Below are 22,500 nucleotides of genomic sequence, written 5' to 3'. Positions count from 1 at the left end.
AACAACAAGTCTCTATAAGGTTGTTTGACTTGTTTAGAAATAGCAGCTAAATTTCCCTCCTTTCACATCATAAAAAAAAAAAGACAAATTAGACAATGTATACCTAGATATATTGTGCTTGAAAGAAAAATACAATGGTCAACATTGGAATGCTTTTGATCAAAGGAGTGTCCAAGCAAAGATGACCAGGGTGGAGCAGGGGCTAAAATACAACAGCAACAACAATCATTATTAGCTCTGTGGGTTGGGTAAGTGGTACTGCAGCAGATCAGTGACTCAACCAGAGCAAGGGTTAACAGACCAATATCTCACAACTACTCAACTGTGAAGCCTCACCACACACAGTCAGTCAGTCTGTCACTTTAGTATATACACAAGCTATCGTTTGCACCCTTGCAGCAAGATATGCAACAACTGCACAGACACGAAGCAGCAAAAGTAGTAAGAATAAAACTTACATCTACATATGTCTTGAATTCAGCCCCACTTAAGAGTATCACCTGTACAACTTTCCTCTTCTTAGGGGACCCACTGCCATTTAGTAAAGACATCCTGCAGCAGCCTGTCAGCTGATCTCCAAGTGGTAAACATTACATTGGTCTATGTGATACACCTGTAAAAGATGGAAATGAAAAAAGTAATCAGTGGTGAGGCATAAGCGTGGCTGTGTGGTTAAGAAGCTTGCTTCCCAACCATGTGGTCTTGGGTTCCGTCCCACTGTACAAAATTTCAGGCCTTGTGCCTATAGTAGAAAGAATAGGATACTCAACTTGGAGGGGGAAATTAACAAGCAATATTGACAAAAGTGTAGACGCAAGTATTAAAAGTACATGAACATGAATGTAGAAGAAAAGAATGATAGCCTAGAAGGTATCATGTATACACACACACATATATATATATCATTACAGACAGGTGTAAAATATCACAGAACATTCATTCACTGATAGTAAGTATTGCTTAGTTCCATTTTGTTAATGAGCACGTTTCAAAATTATTTTAAAGTGCAATACAAAAATGCCGAAACGTCTAGCTTGACAACTTCCAAGACAAACTAAACCTGTAAATAGAAACAACATTTAGCTAGAAATTTTGAAGACACAGAAATTAGAATTTTTTCAAATTGAATAGTAAATGCCAATCTGTATACAAATGACTCAATCAGCTTTTTTTTTTTCTTTTTTTATGTGCCCTTTTAAAGCCTAGCCAGGCTCATAGGCCCGGTTTCCCAGTTTCTATGGCGTATGTGTCCCCCCCCCCCAAGCTGGATGGGACACCAGTCCATCGCAGCAGTACTCAAGAAACAAGAAGAAAGAGTGAGAGAAAGTTGGAGCAAAAGAGTACAACAGGGGTCGCCCCCCACATGCTTGAGCCTCATGGAGCTTTAGGTGTTTACGCTCAATAAACACACACAACGCCCTGTCTGGGAATCGAAACCGCGATCCTCCGACTGAGTCCACTGCCCTAACCACTGGGCCATTGCGCCTCCACACTCAATCAGTTACTGTACTGATAATCCCTCCAAATATAATACAGCATAAGAAAATAGACAGAAAAATTTAATTTGTTAAAACATTCATTTTATCTCTTTTACATAATGGCTGTGTGGTAAAAAGTTTTCTTCCCAGCCACCTGATTTTGGGTTCAGTCCCACTGCATGGCACCTTGAGCAAGTGTCTACTATATTCTGGACCAACCAAAGCCTTATGAGTGGATTTGGTAAGTAGACACTGAAAGAAACCCATTTTATACATGTGTGTGTGTGTGTGTGTGTATGTACATGTTTGAGTTTATAACCCATCGCTTGACAACTGGTATTGATTAAGAAAATTACTATTTGTAAATCTCCCAATGAGAGATATTCAGCAACAGTACTCTAGAGGAAAGATTATTTGCCAACATAACATGGCAGTCCTGGTTTAGGATGAATGTTGCTGTAATTTAACCCCAGGAGACATCGTCTCCAGCTGGCTATATGACACGATCTGTCCTTGTTTGAAAATATAAGGACACAGATCGTGTTGTATAGCCAGCTGGAGATGATGTCTCCTGGGGCTAAATTATAGCAACATTTGTCCTAAACCAGGACTGCCATGTTATGTTGGCAAATAATCTTTACTCTGGTATTGATTTGTTCACATTCCTGTGATTTAGTGGTTCAACTAAAGAGACTAATGGAATAAGTACCAGACTTTAAAAAACAAAAATAAAACCGGAGTTGAATTGTCCAATTAAAATCCTTCAACTGCATGGCTGCAATTCAATGACTGAAAGAAGTGACAAATATACATACAGAACTCAAAATACTAAACTAGATGCTAGTGGGTTTCTCATTTTTATAATACAGCTGTTATTTAGAGCATTATGTTAGAATTTCACCTTCTATGATACCTACTTACAGTTATGTGAACAAGGATGTAAAGAAATAAATGGACAGGCTATAGATGCTTTGGTACCAATGGCAGGATATGAACTACGAGCGCTTAAGATTGGTGCTTTATTGACAGAGACGAGGGTAAGATACAAATCTTTATGTTTCAGCTTTAACTTATTTTAGTCATTGGACTGCGACCCTAGGACTTATTTCTCCTTTTTAAGTCTGATACTTATTCTACTGTCCTCTTTTGCTGAACCACTAAGTTCTGGGAACATAAACAAACCAACACTGGTTAACATGCAGTGGGGTGGGAAACAGGCACACACACACACACAGACACAAACACATGAAGACCTCCATCTATCAAGTTCACTCACAAGGTATTGGTTGGCCCAGGGCTATAGTAGAAGACACTGGCCCAAGGTGCCATGCAGTGAGACTGAACCTGAGACCACATGGTTGCAAAGTAAGCTTCTTAACCACACAGCTATGCTTGCACCTCCAATGTCTAACTGAGGAGAGTTGAGGAGCCCTACTTAAGAGACAACTCTTAACCAGAAGTTCAGTGACAAATCCTGACATCATGAATTCAGAAACACCTGGTTCTACTCCCTGTACACTTAATATATTTCCTTATAGTAGGAAACACTGAAAGAACTAAGTATCAGAATTGGTGGCAATTTCACAGATTACAGTCAGAACGGTGTAATCAAAGGAATTTAGATTAAATGTGATGGTGACAAAAGAAGGAATGGCTATGAAACCTGGAATCAACAGAGACAAGGTAGTTTCTTTTACTCAATGTTTAGAAGCAAAAAAAAAAAAAAAAAAAAAAAAAGCCAATCCTGAAAATATCTGAAATTCTCTGACAATTACCAAAACACCACCACTACCACTACCATTGAACACCAAACAATACTGTCAGTGTTGTTTTTTTCCAAGTGGTACCAGATAAACAGACTGACTTTCTACCAATAGAAACATTCAAATAGCTAACATGAGAATGTAGGAATATAAGAAAATGGTGACCTTGAGGCAAAGCGAAACAACTCCATTAATAAGAAAGGTCACTATCAGCACTACATGTGGTAGACATAATTTCAATAAACGAAGGGTCAAAATATATGCCAGTTTAATGATGGTGGTCACATGCAAATCTTAATATAAGAGATACAAACCAACAAAGGAACTTCTATGTAACTGTTCAAATTTCCCTTAAATTCCATCATGAAAAGAGGAAGGACACATTAGATAATCAAGCTCCAGATACACTGTCCTTTAAAAAGAAACAGATGTGATAGTCATGGAATGGCAGGTCTTTGATCTTAAGTCTTCTGGAGCTGGTTTGACTTAACATTACTGACTTAAAGCATGAACCCCAAACCCTGTTTACATCTTTGTAAAGGGTTCCATGAAATTGTTCTAGTTAATGAAGTTTGTCCAGCAGCAGCAGCAGCAGAAAGTAAGTAACATTTATCATGAGACATCCACTCAACCATGGCAAGATCAAGTGAAGCAACATAGCCAGCCAGCCAGCCAGCCAGCCAGAGTGTTCAATATAAAAAAGTTCAAGTCTGAAAAACTACTGAAATTCTCAGTGAAGAAAGTAATGTGAAAATCATAGCACAAAATGATATTCTGCTTAGCAACCTACTCCTGCTTCCCTGATCCTGGATGCAACAAATCTTGATTCTATCAGAATTTAAACTCACAATAGTAAGACATTAAATATAGATACACTGTGGATATACAGTGTTTCTGATATAGATTCATCATTTAATGTCTATTTTTCCATGCTTGCATAGGTCAGTCAGAATTCGCTGAGGCTGATTTTCTTACAACTAGAGGCTTTTCCTGTCACCAACCCTTAGCTGTTTTCCAAGCAAGGTGATATTTCCCCATGGGCAGACTTGTTTTTTCATAGAAGATAAACTTACTTGCATCACATTGATAATGATTTACAACCATCACATGAGGTCTAGACAAGGGTACATGTGAACACACACAAATATATATAGGCACAAGAGTGGTTCCAGGTTCAGTCCCACTGCTTGGCACCTTGGGCAAGTGTCTTTTACTATAGCCTCAGGCCGACCAAAGGCTTGTGAATGGATTTGGTAGACAGAAACTGAAAGAAGCTCGTCGTATGTATGCATGTGTGTGTATATGTTTGTGTGTCTGTGTTTGTCCCCCAACATCGCTTGACAACCAATGCTGGTGTGTTTACATCCCCATAACTTAGCGGGTCGGCAAAAGAGACCGATAGAATAAGTGCTAGGCTTACAAAGAATAAGTCCTGGAGTCTATTTGCTCGACTAAAGGTGGTGCTCCAGCATGGCCACAGTCAAATGACTGAAACAAGTAAAAGAGTATATATATATATATATATATGACAGGCTCCTTTCAGTTTTTGGCTACCAAATTCACTCAAAAGGCTTTGATCTGCTCTGAGACTCTAGTAGAAGACATGCCCAAGGTGCCATATGCTTGGGAAGCAAGCTTCCTAACCACACAGTCATGCCTGCACCTAGATATGGAAAGTAACACATACATATGCAGAGACAGTTATATAGTACAAGCATGGATGAGATATATGGTAGAAGGACGTTCTGGGTTCTTGAATCCTTCTTTTAAGTAATGCCTTTATATTACAGTGCATACCCAACAGTTCTACAGCTCAAGCAGAATTAAATGGATGGTTTTTATATTTTCCAGTCTTTGGTGAACAAGAAACAAGCCCTCCAGGGCTAAGTCAACAGGATATTAAGATAATATTACTCTTGACTCTTTGAACCACCACCACCACCACCACCACCACCACCACCACCTCTAAATTGGATTTCAATGCAAAGAACAGGAGAACATTTGAAGCCAATAATAATTTTAACATGGCAGTGTTTGCTTTTGTGATATCTGTAAATAAACAACAGATAAATATTACCATTATCTGATGTAATATGTTTGGTTAATGGAATACTGCTAGTCAGTATCTACTGTTTCACTTAAAGTTATAACATATTCAGGAAAATGATGGCTATCACGACTTCAGTTCTCCCCTCCATTAAAAACCTCAGACTTCATGCCTATATGGAAAAAACTATTATTACTACAGGTGTTGGACTGTAACTTTATTTTCTAACCAAAGTTTGCAAACAGGTTTCTATCTTCAATAGAAAATACTTCAGTTAGGTTGCTTAAATGTTTGACAAAAACATAAACATTAAAAAAATTCATTCCCACGTCACATATACACTAAGGCAGAAATCAAAAGTGTGATAGCCAAACAGATAAGATAGTAGACTACCTACTTACAGGTTCAGAATTTAAAACTCACCATTTGTGTTTTTAGCTGTGTTACTGGAGGAAATCCCTTATCTGAAGCACTTTAGTTTTCTTAGCATCCAAGAAGCAATGAGATCATTTGGAAAGGTTACATGCAATAGACTAATGTCTTATCCAAGAGTATATTTATTCATCTGCTCACCACCATAAAACCAGAAATAAGCTGCAATCCTTAAAAGCTCTTTAGTTTTCAGAAGATTTTTTTTTTGTTTTTGTTTTTTTTTACATACACTATTAGGTAACAGTTAGCTCAGAAATGAATAACAGAAAAAGGCAAAGTTAGAAAATAAAATAAAAAACAAATGACAAGCCTACTATATGGAAGGGAGAGTGACAGAGATATAGAGAATACCATAACCATGGGTTCAAAACAGGATGTTTTTCAGCTCTGACTGAAAAACAATTTGGAGAATGAGTAATAAAAACAAATAGACAAAAACAAAAAGTAAAAGAGAATTTATAGCATCAGTGGGAACAGCATACCACAGAATGGCATTCCAAAGTGGCATCCTGTGCTGATTTAGTTTCACATCTTCCTCTAGAAAATCTGCAGTTTGCTATCAATGAAGTTAATGAGGTCTCGTTACTGTTTACTCCTATGTAGTGAGGCTTCTGAGCAGACGTTTCAGCTAAATGTATATGACTGAAGTTTCAAAAGTTAGTCAGTCACGAGAAACTTAACTGTAGCTGTCACCTTGTGATGCTTTTTCAGTCTAATAAAAAGATTTGTTGCCAACATATAAAATAATATGGTGAACCAAGAAAATTGGACTAATTGAAATTATGTCTGGTGAAGAGAAAGAATTCACAACTTAAATTCTGGTTGATAAAGGCAAGGGAGATAACCTTGAAATGAAAATAAAAACAATATTGGCAATATGTTAGATAATATATTGTCATTGTCATCATCATCTACCATCCATCTTCCATGTTGACATTAATTAAATGGTTCACATCAGGATCCAGTGAGCCAGAGAACTGCATCGAGTTGTATAATGTCTCCTTTGGAATGGTTTCTATAGCTCAATGTTCTTTCTAGTTCTTTCAAAGTGTACAGGATGTTTTTGTTTTTTACAGTCTGTAAAGTGGTTAGCATTAGGAAAGGCATTAAGTTGTAATATACATACAACATTGATTTATATGGGAACTACAACAGCCATAATGGTAGGCAAGGGGCAGGTTTAGAAAACAGTTGAAGTGTGTTTTGAGGATTACAGGCAACAGGTATTAAATGCTTGTCAGTTGAATATTTCAATAGACATCAACCTAGTTAATTCATGCATGTCTGATTTGGGAGATGAAATACAGAGTTGTGGTGGTGATCAGACCAGTCAAAATACTGTCAGATATTTTCATGGAATGGCATTTTGACAAATTTAGACATTTATAAACAGTTGGAACTAATTGCTTTTAGAAGTGGGCACTCTCATTTTCTTTAACCAGTCCATTTTCAATTAATAGTACATCTGTCAGCCATGCAAAAAGAGAAGAGTGTAATAACACTCCAGGTGATGTTGAATGAATCAATAACAGAAATAAATGTACAACAGAGCTGACCAATCATTTGATTTGGTTGGTTTAGTTTCCTTATATGCATGCATGTCTTTCAGAATCACTACAAAAGAAAAACAGTTCAGACAACTGCAAGGCTGTAAAGTTTATTTATTGAAAGAAAATTAAAGAAAGATTTTACAGAAGCATGTTGCAGTTGTTGATATTGTTGCTGACATAACATATCAGTCTGCAATGAGAAAGTCTAAAATTTGACATTCTCACATGACGACTTTCAGTTATAATTGGTTACTTATTAAACCAAATCATATTCATGCTACATACAACTACTCTGTTGTTTCTATTTTCCCCCCTCTTAGAATTTAATAGATGGTGGATTTTGAAAGACAACATATCTGAAGCTCTTTTCCAAAAGGTAGGAGAGTACTGGCATTTGGTCTGTTAAGATATAATGAGGTCAGTCATCCTCAATACAAGTGGATATGTGGCCACTCATGCCTATCTCAATCAAGTTTATAACAACACCCTTATCACAACCAACACCAGCTGATCAAAAAAAAAACAGACTAACAAAGTGGTAATGGGAAATAACACACTTGGTCAAAACCCAAATGTTTGACTTATTTCACATTGATTAGAAGCTATCTTACTCCCTCTCCATACAGGCATGATTCCAAAATAGATATATGCAATTAGCAAATGGTCTAGATCAAATGTAACCTTAAAGAAATATATTATGGAAAAGGCTATAACAAAGTGTGGTGACCCTGACATATTGTCATCTGAGAAGAGTTGTTGCATAAAATATAGGCTAACAGCAAGGAAAACTTATGTAGACAGGCATCACTTTACACACAATGAAAACAGTAAATTCATTCACAACAAACTGGCAGTCAATAAATAAACAAATACATGCTAATTTGAGAGATTATATATTCTCAACTGTGATTCACACATCTACGACAGTGTTCCTTATTCATTTGTTTTGATTTGAACAGTGATAAGTAACAAAAAAAAAAAAAAATGGTAGTGGGGCTGGAATGGAAAAGATTTCAAGGGAATCTGAGAACAGGATCCTGTCACTGAATCCAGTGTGTATTAAACAAACATCACTTGGCTTCAAAATTTGATGGACCACCATTCAAGCCTTTGGGGACTGTTTTAGAAGAATTTACTTTAGATTGGGTTTTGGTAGCTAAACAACAACAACATACCCCAATGAATTGATACACCCAGGATCTGGTAAGTACAATTAGAAAAAAAAAAAAAATAGCACCTTGCCCTACCATACCCTTACATAAATTCTCTTAGCTCTCTTCACAGTTCAGTCTGCTAGCACCATTTGTCCTAGATTTTATTATTGAGAATTGTAACTTGTAGGAAAGATTGTCAGGAGATCTGAGAGTTTCAAAGACTTCAAATAGACCAAAACGGAGTTGCTTTAAAGCAGACACTGAATGAGATTACCTCCACAAACATAAACAACAGGGAAAACATGATAGACAGTACATACTTCCAGTTAGAGACATACGTGTGTGTACACATACCGGATTATGAATACATGTTTATACATGTATATATATGAGAGTACATGGGTAAAATATGTCTACATGTATGAGTCAACATTGTGTATATATTCCTTTATGTATACCGTTATGTATACATTCATTTGGAGGTGCAATGGCCCAGTGGTTAGGGCAGCGGACTCGCGGTCATAGGATTGCGGTTTCGATTCCCAGACCGGGTGTTGTGAGTGTTTATTGAGTGAAAACACCTAAAGCTCCACGAGGCTCCGGCAGGGGATGCTGGCGAACCCTGCTGTACTTTTCCACCACAACTTTCTCTCACTCTTACTTCCTGTTTCTGTTGTGCCTGTAATTCAAAGGGTCAGCCTTTACACACTGTATCACGCTGAATCTCCCCGAGAACTACGTTAAGGGTACATGTGTCTGTGGAGTGCTCAGCCACTTGCACGTTAATTTCACGAGCAGGCTGTTCCGTTGATCAGATCAACTAGAACCCTCGACATCGTAAAACGACGGAGTGCCAACAACAACATACATTCATTTATGAGTGCCCTTGTACATGCATGCATTTGTAACATTGCATATCCATGCATCTGTATATGCCATTATATATATACAGATATTTACGTATACATGAAACAAGCTCAGACTCATTATAGCAGTCCTTCTCAAATTTTTCTCAAACTATTGCCCTTTCTTCTTTCACTAACACATTTTCAACAACCTCTTGCTGCAATTCAGTGATTCCCCCATTTTTAATGTGCGCACATGTAATATCAGGCTTGAATAATTTAGTTCCGGCTGCTAGTTTGGTGTGGGTGGCTACTTATCGCAGCACCACCCTACTATAAGCAAATATTTGATGCATCACAACTTGGTCTTAGTTTTTGACTCAACGTTTGGCATAGTGCTTTTCAAACGTCTTCCTAACTATTGTACCTTTCTATTAAACAACATTCTTTCAACACCCCCTTCCTATGATTCAACAAAAATACACACTAAAAATACTGTTGCTGACAAGTTCATCACCATTAACAATATGGAATGTCAAAACATTTTCCACCATTAATGTATAACCAAATTGTTCGTACACAGAATAAAAATTGAAAATACTTCTGGAAATTAGGATCATTAAAAGATTCATCTATCACCCTTTACAAGCCCCTTTGTTCCTCCAGGGTGTAGTATAGCCCACTTTGAGAATAAAAGGACCAGCCAAGTACTTGGATCAATGATATTGACTAGTCACTCGTATCTCAAAATTGCAGGCCTTGTGTTTAAATCAGAAACCGTTTGTGCCTACATTTATATATACATACATTAGTATATTTTGTAATATGTACCTTTGTATATATGTGTATGTGAACAGAACCTTTCTAGTTCTTACTAGTCTTACAAATAAATTATCAAAATTTTAAAAAAGTCAAAGAAAACCAAATAAGTATGTAAACTTTACTGAGAAGAACATTAGGGGAGGAGGGGGGGGATTGCAGCAACGACTAAGTGAAAAAAAAATAATAATATAAACAATAAAATAAGAAACTGACAATAAATTATACCAACAACAATAACCTAGTTTCAATTAAGTGTTTGGGTGAAAAGGAAGCTGGTAAAGACATGAAAAGGTTAACATATGACACAGATAGGATATGAGAAGGAATCGGTCAACTTGAGGAAGCAGAGATTAAATGTCATGCAACACTGTTTTGCTTTTTTTGCTGGGGATTTTTGTTTTTCTCTGTTTCATTAAAAAAAATTGTCCCCCCACCCATCGCTTTCATCAATTTATTCATTGCTGTGTGAGATCAGTCAAACTCACTTTGTCGTTAAACCACAGAACATCTCATCAAATTTCGTGCCAATTTAGGAACTATCCCTACCCAGAAATCTCTCGTCTTACTTCTACTCTCAATACTAACAGGTAAACAGAACAAGAGATATTCAAGAGGCAGCATTATAATGTTGATAGGGTTCCATCCTGCTGTGTGTTCGAAAGCTCACAACTCTGCAAACCTAAGTGAAAACAAAACACCCTTCAGTAGAAATTATGAAATAAAAAAAAAAAAAAATCCCACCAATGGGAAAAACAAATGGCTACTCACTTGCCCATAAAGTTCCTTGTCCTAATTAATAAGAGATGTGAATGTTCCTGAAGAATCTTTCCAGGATGAGATAAATTTCCAGCTGGATAAAACACACACACACACATACAGAGGCTTCTCACAAGCCTTTGTTCGGCCTGCAAAGTGCCATGCAATGGGACTGAAGCAAAGGACATCATGTGATGGTTGTAAATGAGCTTCACTGTCATACAAGCATGATTGTGTGTTTCTAGTCTTCCATGAAAAACATGTCTATCTAAGGGGAAATATTGCCCTACTTGAATAACAAATATGGGTTGGCAACAGGAAGGGCATTCAGCTATAGAAAATCTGCTCCAACAAATTCCATCTGACCCTTGCAAGCATGGAAAAGTCAATGTTAAATGATGTGATGGAATGGTTTCTTATAAAGATCTTAAATCTGAGGGTTTAAAGAGATTAAATAGGAATCCATAATATTCATATCTTTTCCAGGGATATTAGTGTTCAAATACGTTTCAGCTTGGAAGTGAAAGTGAACCATGGATTCAGTTTATGGAGAGAGAGAGTTTTTGTCAACCAGCACACTACAAGCTCTGTTATTGTAATGTTGACAAATATTAGCAAACAGCCATAACATTTTGGAGATGGGGACAATTGACAGTATCAGCCCAAGTACAAGACTTGTATTAATTCATCAGTCCCAGAATGATGAAAAGTAAAAGTCAGTCCAGGTGAGATTCAGTCTCAGAATGTTCATACACGGATCACAAAAAATACTGTTAAGCATTTAGCCCGACACAAATAATGTCAGATAAATTTAAAAAAAAAAAAAAGAAACAAAGACATACACAATACATAAATTTAAATGAATATATATATATATCTCCAAATTGCAAAAATTATAAGGAGCCACTCAAGCAGGGTCAAAGTTCTTCACCCTTCTCTACTGAAACTTTTCTTATGAAAAGATAAGGTTTTTAAAGTAGATGTGTAATTGTAACTTTGATGTCTTCTGAATGCTATTAGTGACAGCACAAGTGAACTGTTTATAACCTAAAGCTAGAAATTAGATCATAGAAGTGGGTTTACATCTATTATACAATTTCCCAATGATAAATAGTAAACGCTTTGCAATTTAAGCATAAGATCACATAACTGGGGAGATTGTTTAGTTGATTAAGCTGACCCCAGTAATTTTATAGATGCCCTGCCCAGAAGGATGAATGGCAAAGTTGACCAGTATTACTACAAGATTTAACTCTGACTATAAAGGGACTAAATACTACAAGGTATTAAGTTTGGTTTGCTACTGATTAAAAATATTGTTTTTAAGCAAAATAGGCACAAGACCACAAAGACAGTTACTTTTACGGCTGGACATGATTAAGAAAGAACTCCAGAGGCTTGACATCACTTTGGAGGATGCAGAGGGGCTGGTACGGGACCACCAGTAATGGAGGGGGATGGCACTGGTGAATCTAGTCAGCTCTACAGACAACGACCTCTCTGGGAATGCTAACTAGAGATGACCCTAACATGAGCAGAGAGAGAGAGAGAGGAGCTTCAACTACTTGAAAGAATGTATTTCATAGATACCTTTACTGTTAATTACTTCTGTGCATTTACCACATGTGAAGATTTTCATGTCTGTCCCATGACACCTCATGTACTGATATATAATTTCTATCTACTGTTTTGCTGCATGTCAAGCATGGCCACTTATTAGATGGCAGTAGAGATCTTTCTTCTTTCCTGCTCACTTTTACGTTAGGTCTACTTTGAGGCCTCTTGATTCTAGGCTTGGCTTCCACATCTGGAATGTCTTCTCTAAGCCTACAAGAGATTCAGCTATGAAAACTAGGTCATTGGAATGCAGGAGTTCCCATGTATAGCTAGTCTTAAACTCCTTTGTTATGGTCTGGTTAACTATGATAGATAGGTTATAATTATAATAAACCAGGGCTAAGAACTGAGCTTTGATGGACACCTATTCTCACGGTAAATTTTTCATTGAACTCATTTCTGTATGGCTTACCTCTCACAAGCCATTCATCTACACCTAGTTTTTTTTTAAAGGTCACCAGATTACAGAGCATGGAATCAGGATTGACAAATTCTACATATAGTGGCTTACTCTTAGCTAAGAACTTCTCTTATAGCTGTCACACTAGGAAGAAAGCGAGAACACTATCCCGACACTATTCCAAATTGCATTTTACATATCTTGAAATATATGGTTGAGGTAAGAAAAGGTGAATTCAAGAAAAAAAGGGTCCAAAAAGGAAATTGTGATTTCATCACATTAGGGTAAACGTAAACTATTAGCTCACTTGGAGTTCTTTCTATTCCTATTCCTTCCTCTTACAAAACCAGACTCTTTAATTCAAATCATTTACCAAAGCAATACTCAACAGCTGTAACCTTTTTCACAAGCTAAACAGCTGTCCTACAATCTGAATCCTACCAATTGCTGTTATTCAGACAGCTATGAAGCTGTGTTGCTCAGATTCCAATAAGAGAGTGAGACTAAAAGAAAGAGGTGGGGGTTTTCCACTGATCAACAGAAGGTGAGACCTGAGGTTACCTTAGCAGGAATCTAAAGAATGCCTTCAAGTTCTTTTCTTCATACTTAAAGTTACTGTTGTATTCCTATCTCCTCTTATCTCATGCACATAGCACATTGACCTGTTAACTATCATTCCACACTAACAATGAACAAACATATATGCATTACACACACACACACACACAAACTTTGTTATATATACACAAATACATCTCATACACACATACACACACACATATACTTTACATTCTATATAAATAGTTTATTATATAGCAGCTGTGTGGTAAGAAGCTTGCTTTCCAACCACATGGTTCTGGGTTCAGTCCCACTGCGTGGCAAATTGGACAAGTGTTTTCTAGTATAGCCTCGGGCTGACCAAAACCTTGTGAGTGGATTTGGTACATGGAAACTGAAAGAAGCTTATCGTATGTGTGTGTGTGTGTGTGTGTGTGTATGTGTGTGTGTGTGCATATATATATATTTGTGTTTCTGTGTTTGTCCCCTCACCATCGCTTGACAACCGACGTTGGTGTGTTTACATCCCCGTATCTTAGCAGTTTGGCAAAAGAGACCGATAGAAGCTTATAAAACTTATAAAGAATAAGTTTGTAAGTTCTGGGGTCGATTAGTTTGGCTAAAAGTAGTGCTCCATCATGGCCACGGTCAAATAAATGACTGAAACAAATGAAAGAGTAAAAGAGTATACTTTCTATCCGCTGGGACAAAAAAGGTAGGCAATCCTTAGATGAACACTCTGTAACTGTTATACTGTAGATATGTAGTAGATGATATCAATATTCTAGTTGGGGCAATCCCATGTGGTCATACTGAGTAAGCATATAATCGTGTCAAGGGATCTAAATTTATTTACCTAAAAGTTGTACAGTCAATGCTTGTAAGTTAACTTCTGTCCCACTTTTCCATCTGACATTTAGAGATCTCATGTGTGTTGTTGAAAGCAGGGGTCAAAATTGTTTATATGTACTTTATATAAATTTCCATCTTACAGAATTAGCCAGTATATCCCTAAGTTGAATGCGTGTCCTGAACAACTGTTATCCAATATCATTTGTCAGTGTTTTAGATTGAAAACAGTTCACATTCCACCAATAGAGATTACAAACTGTTAGATCAGTGAACTATACTAGTAACATACAGCAATGTCTTCTGTTGCTGCCACACAGTAACTCTGCCAATCTGTGCTTAGGATCAGATTTAAAGCAGCATTGAATGAAGGTTTCTGAAAGGATAGCATGGTGCTAATTTGCAATGAAATGACAAACTAAATCTCTCAATAACAGGACCAAGCACTTGTGCCATCATAACATCCACCAGACCAAATCAAACAAAAAAATACTGATGTTCATAAAACCAGTGATAAACACCCAAATTTAGAATAAAATTATGTTGCATTGCCAACCACTTTCTTTAAAGAAAAAACTTATAGTAAATTTGAGCTATTGGAGGACAAATGGCCCAGTAGTTAGGGTGTTGCACTCATGATCACCAGATCAAGATTTCAGTTCCTGGACTGGGTAGTGCATAGTGTTGTTGAGAGAAAAATACTTCATTTCCCATTGCTTCAGTTCACTCGGCTGTAAACGGATAACCTTGTGACAGACTGGTATCCCCTTCGAGAAAAATGTTGTACTCTCTTGTCACTTATACACGAGTCCTAGGATTAAAGACAGTAATGTCCAGAGAACTTACATTACTTATTCTTGTCACTAAACCTGAATTATCTTGCTCATCTGGAACTAATAGAGACACTACTAGCAATGGCAGCCAAATCTCTTGAAAAACTGCTCCCTAAATAAACAAGTTCAAGCGGAACTGATTGGGCCTACACAACCACATCAACCATCTCTTCTCCAACCACTTCACATACATACAAAAACAATCTATACTGCAAACTCACTGAAACATGGATAGATCATTACATTGACTGTGTTAGCATAAAATTTGTAGTTTTAGACTACACTGAAACAAAACCTATCAAGTGTGCTGACATGTTGGCCTATAAATGTTTGATTGATTATCTCAATACCATAAATCTGCCTCTGTGGAGGTGATTAGAACTTATACAACCACTATCATAAGCACCATAAATGGCAGAACTTTCAGCCTAACAATATTAAAATGTCAGGCTGATGCTACTGAGAATTGTATAGAACTGTTTGTCAAAGGTGTAAGTTAAAACAATCATAACCAGTTTAAGTATGATTGATAAATAATCATAATTGAACAATGTGATAGACTTGACAATGTATAGAGAGGCAAATGAAGGAAGTAGGTGAATGAAAAAGCAAGAAAAAAAAGTAGAGAGAGAGAGAGAGAGAGATTTATGCAGCATTAAATTGTCTTAGGAGGCGCAATGGCCCAGTGGTTAGGGCAGCGGACTCACGGTTTTGATTCCCAGACCGGGCGTTGTGAGTGTTTATTGAGCGAAAACACCTAAAGCTCCACGAAGCTCTGGCAGGAGATGGTGGCAAACCCTGCTGTACTCTTTCACCACAACTTTCTGTCATTCTTACTTCCTGTTTCTGTTGTGCCTGTAATTCAAAGGGTCAGCTTTGTCACACTGTGTCATGCTGAATATCCTCGAGAACTATGTTAAGGGTACACGTGTCTGTGGAGTGCTCAGTCACTTGCACGTTAATTTCATGAGCAGGCTGTTCCGTTGATCGGATCGACTGGAACCCTCAACGTCGTAAGCGACGGAGAGTGCCAACAAATTGTCTTATAAACTGAAGTCTACTTTTTTAATGCTCATATGGTTTGAATGGATGCCCTTCTTGTTGCCAATCCTTACCTGTTTCCAAGTATAAAGTAATATATTCCCTAAGACCAGACAAGGAAGATTGGAAAAAGGACACTGCTTGCATGGTGGTGACATTTGTTTACGACTATCAGGTCATGTCAAAACAAAGGGACAGTAACAAACACACATATACACATACACAGTGTGTATGTATGCATATATGTATGTATCAAACTACTTCATTCTGTGAATTTATCTCACTGAATTTATCTCATGTTATGGCCTACCGCTCGCCACCCCATGAGGTTGGTGATTTTATGTGGCTTTCTGAGTTATATTCTTAGCTCTTATTTCTAGCAATTGCAGGTGTTATTTTGCACCCTCATTTATTAATTTTATGCCTTTCTGGTTTTAACTGCTATAACTACCTATATTATAATGTATTTAATGTGTATCATAATATATTAATTTACTATTATAATATCTCATAGTGTGTGTGTGTGTGTGTGTGTGTGTGTGTGTGTGTGTGTGTGTGTGTGTATATATATATATATAGTGGGGGTTTTGTCCTCCCTTATGTTGTTTTTTGTCTGACAAGCTACATGGTAACCTCTTTAGTGCCATGACATGAAAAAAGCGCCTAATACACTCTGTAAAGTGGTTGGCATTATTAAAGGTATAAAGCTGTAGAAACCATGCCGAAGAAGACATTGGAGCTTGACACAGCCCCGAAGCTCACCAGTTCCATGTCAAACCATCCTACCCATGCCAGCATGGAAAGTAGTTATTAAATGGTGAAGACAGGCTTTTAGTTTCCGTCTACCAAATCCACTTAAAAGGCATTTGTTGGACCATCGCTGTCGTAGAATATACTTGGTAAAGGTGTCACAGTGTGACAGAACCCAAAACCAAGTGATCTGGAAGCAAACTTTTTGCCACACAGCCACACCTACGCTCCAAACAAACACACACATATGCACAAAATGAGATTAGGATGGGATGAATGTATTAAAAGGGTGTGACAGTGTTGACACATATTACATGTACCATAAACAGTCACCTTTCATCTGGACAATAACAGCAAACAACCAACAAAAATATCAACAATGAGAATATTAAACATGGATGACAGATTTTCTGGAATTCAAACAAACATAAAAAAGATTATATGCACAGTTATATAATTTGTAACTTTGTGTGAATATATGTGTGTGTGTGTGTGTGTAATATATATATATATATATATATATATATATATATATATGTCCAACCCATGCTAGCATGGAAGGCGGACGTTAAACGATGATGATGATATATATGTATGTATGTATATATGCTCACAAACACAGTCATGCATACATATGTACACCTACACATATACCCAGATCCATATGTATGTGCGCGCGCACACACAATGTGTTTAGATGAGTGATTGGTAGAGTCGTCGGAGTATTAGAAAGATTACTTGCATTAGTTGTTCTGGCTCTTTGTACTGAGAATTCAAATCCTGCCAAGGCCAACTTTGCACTTCATCCTTTTGGGCTTGACAAATAAAGTGCCCGTCCTGCATGGGATTACCTATTCTCTTTTTCTTCGTTCCTTCAGCCCGTCTCTCTCTCTCTCTCTCTTTTGGAAGAAAGTGATTCCATTTAGACCTGGAGATGGGTGGGCCCCCACTAACGGTTAAAATGTTCAAGATGCACTCTATGTCATGACATTCCCCACAACTTCATCAATGAGTTAAGGGCTCACAACACAACATATATGTATTTATGTATATGTAATATATGCACAAGTATCCACCGACATACAATATGTATACATACATGTACACATACTCAACAGATTCCATGCAGTTTCTGTCTACCAAATTCATTCACAAGGCATTGATTAGTCTAGGGCTATAGTAGAAGACACTTGTCTTAGGTGCTGCACAGTGGGACTGAACCTGAAAACTACATAGTTGCAAAACAAGCTTCTTAACCACACAGCCATGCCTGACATTGTTAACAACTGTTACGTTTGTTTTCATAAAGTATTCAGAAGGCAGCCGTGAGAGTCATTATTAAAGTAGAGTTTCCCAAAACAATGGTATAATGAAGTAGAAAGTAATTTATAACACCAGATAATTAAATATTTAGTTTCAGTCTAGTAATGGAGGCAAAAGAAAAAAAACGAAAAACTGATTTTTTTTTTAAATAGTTTTTTATATATTTATTTATTTCACAGAAAGTTTAATAGAAAACTTGATTGTATCTATGAATTTTTGGAAATATTTCAAATAAAGAACAATTAAAATTTGCTTGAAAAGAGCCAGCTAATTAATATAAGAATCAAGATAATGATGCCTTAGGATACTTTTCAACCATGCCAGTCTTTCAATATTGTATGTATTAACATTTATATCTTATAGGAAAACACAATTAACCCTTTAGCATTCAGATTACTCAGTCAAATGTAATGCTCATTTATTCACCTTGTTTTAAATTAATCATGCATTATCTCGTAGCTTTGAGATTTTGATGATATGATTGTTTATTTTTTGAATGACATTATAAGGTAGGTGTGAGGTAGTGGATCTTACCAGTTTGAACATAAGAAAAACAATATATGGGTGTGATAAGACTGGTTTAAATGGTAAAGGGTTAAATGATTTACCATTAGATACTCAAAATCTATATCACAAACATAATTCCTGTATCAACCACAATCACTATTTTTAATTTTTTTCAAAACATACTATAAATAAATAAAAAAAAAAAGAGAGAGAGAGACTGGAAAACCAGATACTATCATGACGAATGGTAACAAGAACAATTTTTCCTCATAATGTGACTAAATGTTTTGTAGTTTTTCTTTAAGAATGACTTGTTCTAAACATAACTGTTCATAACATGCCATTGTCAATTGTGAAACACTCCCTTCACAAACTGAATTGATGCTTTTGCTTTTCTGGAATTTTCTCAACAATAAACAACAGAGAAAATCCAATTAAACTGTGAAAATCTCAAACCCAAAAACTGAATTTAGAAATATGAAATGGTAGCAAATTCAGAGGAAAATGTTGAACCACTCTCATTTACCAAGAATATGAAGATTGTTCTGTGGTGGCCATTGCTTCATCTTGTCATTGAATGACAAATCAGCCATATGGTAATACTTCAGATTTAATCATTACAGTTTTAATGGTCACTTTTCCATGCTTGCATGGGTTGGACAGAATTTGCTGAAGCAAATTTTTCTCCAGCAAGATATTCTTCCCCTTGCCTGTTTTCAAGTGAGATAATATTTTCATGACCAGATGTGTTTACTTGGAAGATTGGAAATGAAGTGTGTGTGTGTGTGTGTGTGTGTGTGTGTGTGTGTGTGTGTGTATATACATATACATATATATATTATACACACACACACACAACATGTTTCTTTCAGTTTCCATCTTCCAAATCCACTCACAAGACTTTGGTCAGCCCATGGCTATACTAGAAGACACTAGCCAAAGGTGTCATGCAGTAAGATTGAATCCAAAACTATATGGCTGGGGGAGCAAACTTCTGACCAAGCAAACATCACTGTAACTCTTTAATGTGAATACAGACTTAATTAGACTAAATAAAAAGTTGAATGCATCTGAAACTTGCGATTCTGTTTCTTATAGCAGATGACTCTCACCCCCACCACCACAGTCACCACAAAAAAAAAAAAAAAACTAACAGGAGAAAGACATTTTAGTATTGTTCATAAAATATTCACAACTGTTTCTTCCAAATTCAAAAATGAAATATAAAAACAAAATAATCAAAGGAATTTCAAATTTGGAGAAGCAACAATCATTTTTCAAAACATCAATTTCTAAATCTTTGACTACTCTTCTCACATAATTTCAAATAAGGCATTAAAATTGTGTAAAACAAAAAGAAAAGCAAAAACAAAAAAGAAAAAGAAAGAAAAAAAAAAAGAAAAATTCAAAGATGGTGAAATGATAAAGGACGCTTTTTTGGAATCTAGTGATTTGCTATTTGTGAATTTTAAAAACAATGCAGCTGTAAAAGCTGCAATGGGTAGCAGTTATCAAAGAAAACTGTAACTAGGGGAATTGAAACAATGCCTCATGGCATAACTGAAGAATTACATGGTGTTGCAATGTGGAAATAATTTTCATTGCAAGTGCATGAATCAACAGATTTTATCAACAAAACATAAAAATGTGCATTTGTATTATTCTAATGTTTGAAGATTGCACTGTAAGAAAAAGATTTGTTAAACTATTGTCATAATGAGCCAAAACTCACAGAAAAGATATTTATGAATCATTAAAAAACAAAATGACAAATTTTCAGTTTACCATCAATCACTAGAAACAGTATGCCAAGTATTATAGCCTGCGACAAAAGATTTGTAGCACTATGTAGTGGTACCAAATTTCCAAAATTTAATCCATATCATTCTCTTATCTACCAAAAAAAAAAATGAGTGGAAATCATCAAAAATGCCAGAAGTGATTGATCTGTTATTAAAAATTGTGAATTTAATTAGGGTCAAACCTTTACAACGTTGCCTATTTAGACATTTCTGAAAAAAGCATTAATTTTAGCCATGACAATTTCTACCAAAGAAGGATTTTGAGAATGTACTAGCAAGACCACATAACCAATAAAGACATTCTAAAGAGAGCTAACATAAGGCCACTTAGTGAAATCATGACAGAACAAAGATTAAAACTGACAGGTCACATATTCTGGCTACCAGACCAATTCTAAAACACCTTCCAGAAAGACATCACCAAAAGGAAAAAGGAAGAGAGGAAGACCAAAAATTACATGGTGCAAAACATTCATAATTGACATGAGAGGAGCCAATATGATATAGCCAGATACAAAGAAAACCAGAAAATCATAACCAACAGAAACCAGTGGCAACAACTTGCTGCCCTCTGTGCTTGAGAGCATAAGAACTGAAGCTTAACTGGCTAATTTACCATTTAGAAGAGTCCATTGGATTAAGTAAAGGAAAGGTGTCAGAATCAGTTTTGAAGCTTTTCTCCAAATGATATCTTTTTTGAATGAAAGGGGCAATAGTCACTGGAAGCTCAATGATTTAAACTGGTTATTAGATTTAAGCTTTTTATAATCTTTTGTAATCCTGCTCATTACATTAAACCTCAAGTTACTAACCCCCTCCCCCCACTTACACACACATACACCAATACACAAAATAAGCCAGTGTCTGCAGAAAATTAAATGATACCAGTGGACTGGGTTTTTTAGAGCATGTTCAACAGACATATTCTGTCCCCCTCAATGCCATCTATGTACGAAAGAGTAACCAATGAAATATTTTCTTGATATTTTATGCTGTAATCTCCTCTGAAAGCATGCCATACATTTCCCCTCAAAGTTTTCTGGTTTTGTAGGGTGGAGTGTAGGGTACCTGTATGGGACCATGTTGAAGTAATCAACTTTCATCTTCATCATCTTCATCATTTTATGTTCATTCTTCCATGCATGGGTCAGGCTGAATTTGCTGAGGCAGATTTTCTAAGATTGGATGCACTGTTACCAACCCTCAGCTGTTTCCAAGCAAGGTAATATTTTCCCCATGGTTACACATTTTCCACGGAAGACCAGAAATGTGCAACATTACATGAATGACAATGGTGCTCATTTACATCCATCACATGGCATTGAGACAAGAGTACACACAAACACATACCTACATGCATGTGTACACACACACACACACACACACACAATGGACTTCTCTCTGTTTCAGTCTACCAAATCCACTCACAAGGCTTTGGTTGGCCTTAGGCTATAGTAGAAGCCACCTACCCAAATTGCTGCACGGACCAAACCCAAAACCACAAGGTTGTTAAGCAAGCTTCTTAACCAAACAGACAAACTTGCAGCCATTTTGTTCATAAAAAAATTAAATGAACTCCAATGGACCTCCAACGAATGGTGGTGGTACATAACAAAGTAGGCAAAGAAAACTTGTGTGGTGCTTGTTACTCTCATTTACTTAAGAGTGCACTGAAGATAGATTCATAGCCAGCATAGAATTAAGGCTGAATATGGAAACTAAAGTAGCCATTTAAAAGAGAGAGAAAGAGTGTGGCTCATAGGTGACAAGTTGATAATGACCTATGAAGCCTAGGTTCACATATAATCAATTGCTCTACTATCAAGGGGATGATGATTTTTGGAAACTTCATTGCATGCTTATTGTTGGAATGGAAGAGTATTTTTACAGCTGTGTGGCATTCCACTGAAGTACCTCTATTTCATTTTTTATATATATATGAGAGAGTGAGAGAGAGAGAAAGAAATTGTTTT

General features: G+C 36.5%; 1 protein-coding gene across 2 annotated transcripts in view; it reads right to left on the bottom strand.

Annotated features, from left to right (window-relative positions):
- LOC106875366 (uncharacterized) overlaps window positions 1-22,500 on the bottom strand; it is a 119,606-nt gene that overhangs the window by 42,480 nt on the left and 54,626 nt on the right. For both annotated transcript variants that reach the window (XM_089351497.1, XM_089351498.1), the window contains exon 2: window positions 459-613. In XM_089351497.1, the coding sequence (XP_089207623.1) occupies window positions 459-551 (93 nt within the window). In that variant the 5' untranslated portion in view covers window positions 552-613. The remainder of the gene's footprint in view (window positions 1-458; window positions 614-22,500) is intronic.

This window comes from Octopus bimaculoides, chromosome 4, assembly GCF_046866305.1.
Source record: "Octopus bimaculoides isolate indiv1 chromosome 4, ASM4686630v1, whole genome shotgun sequence".
NCBI classification, from domain to species: domain Eukaryota; kingdom Metazoa; phylum Mollusca; class Cephalopoda; order Octopoda; family Octopodidae; genus Octopus; species Octopus bimaculoides.
The sequence above is the reverse complement of the archived record's forward strand: the minus strand, read 5'-3'. Positions and strand labels throughout refer to the sequence as shown.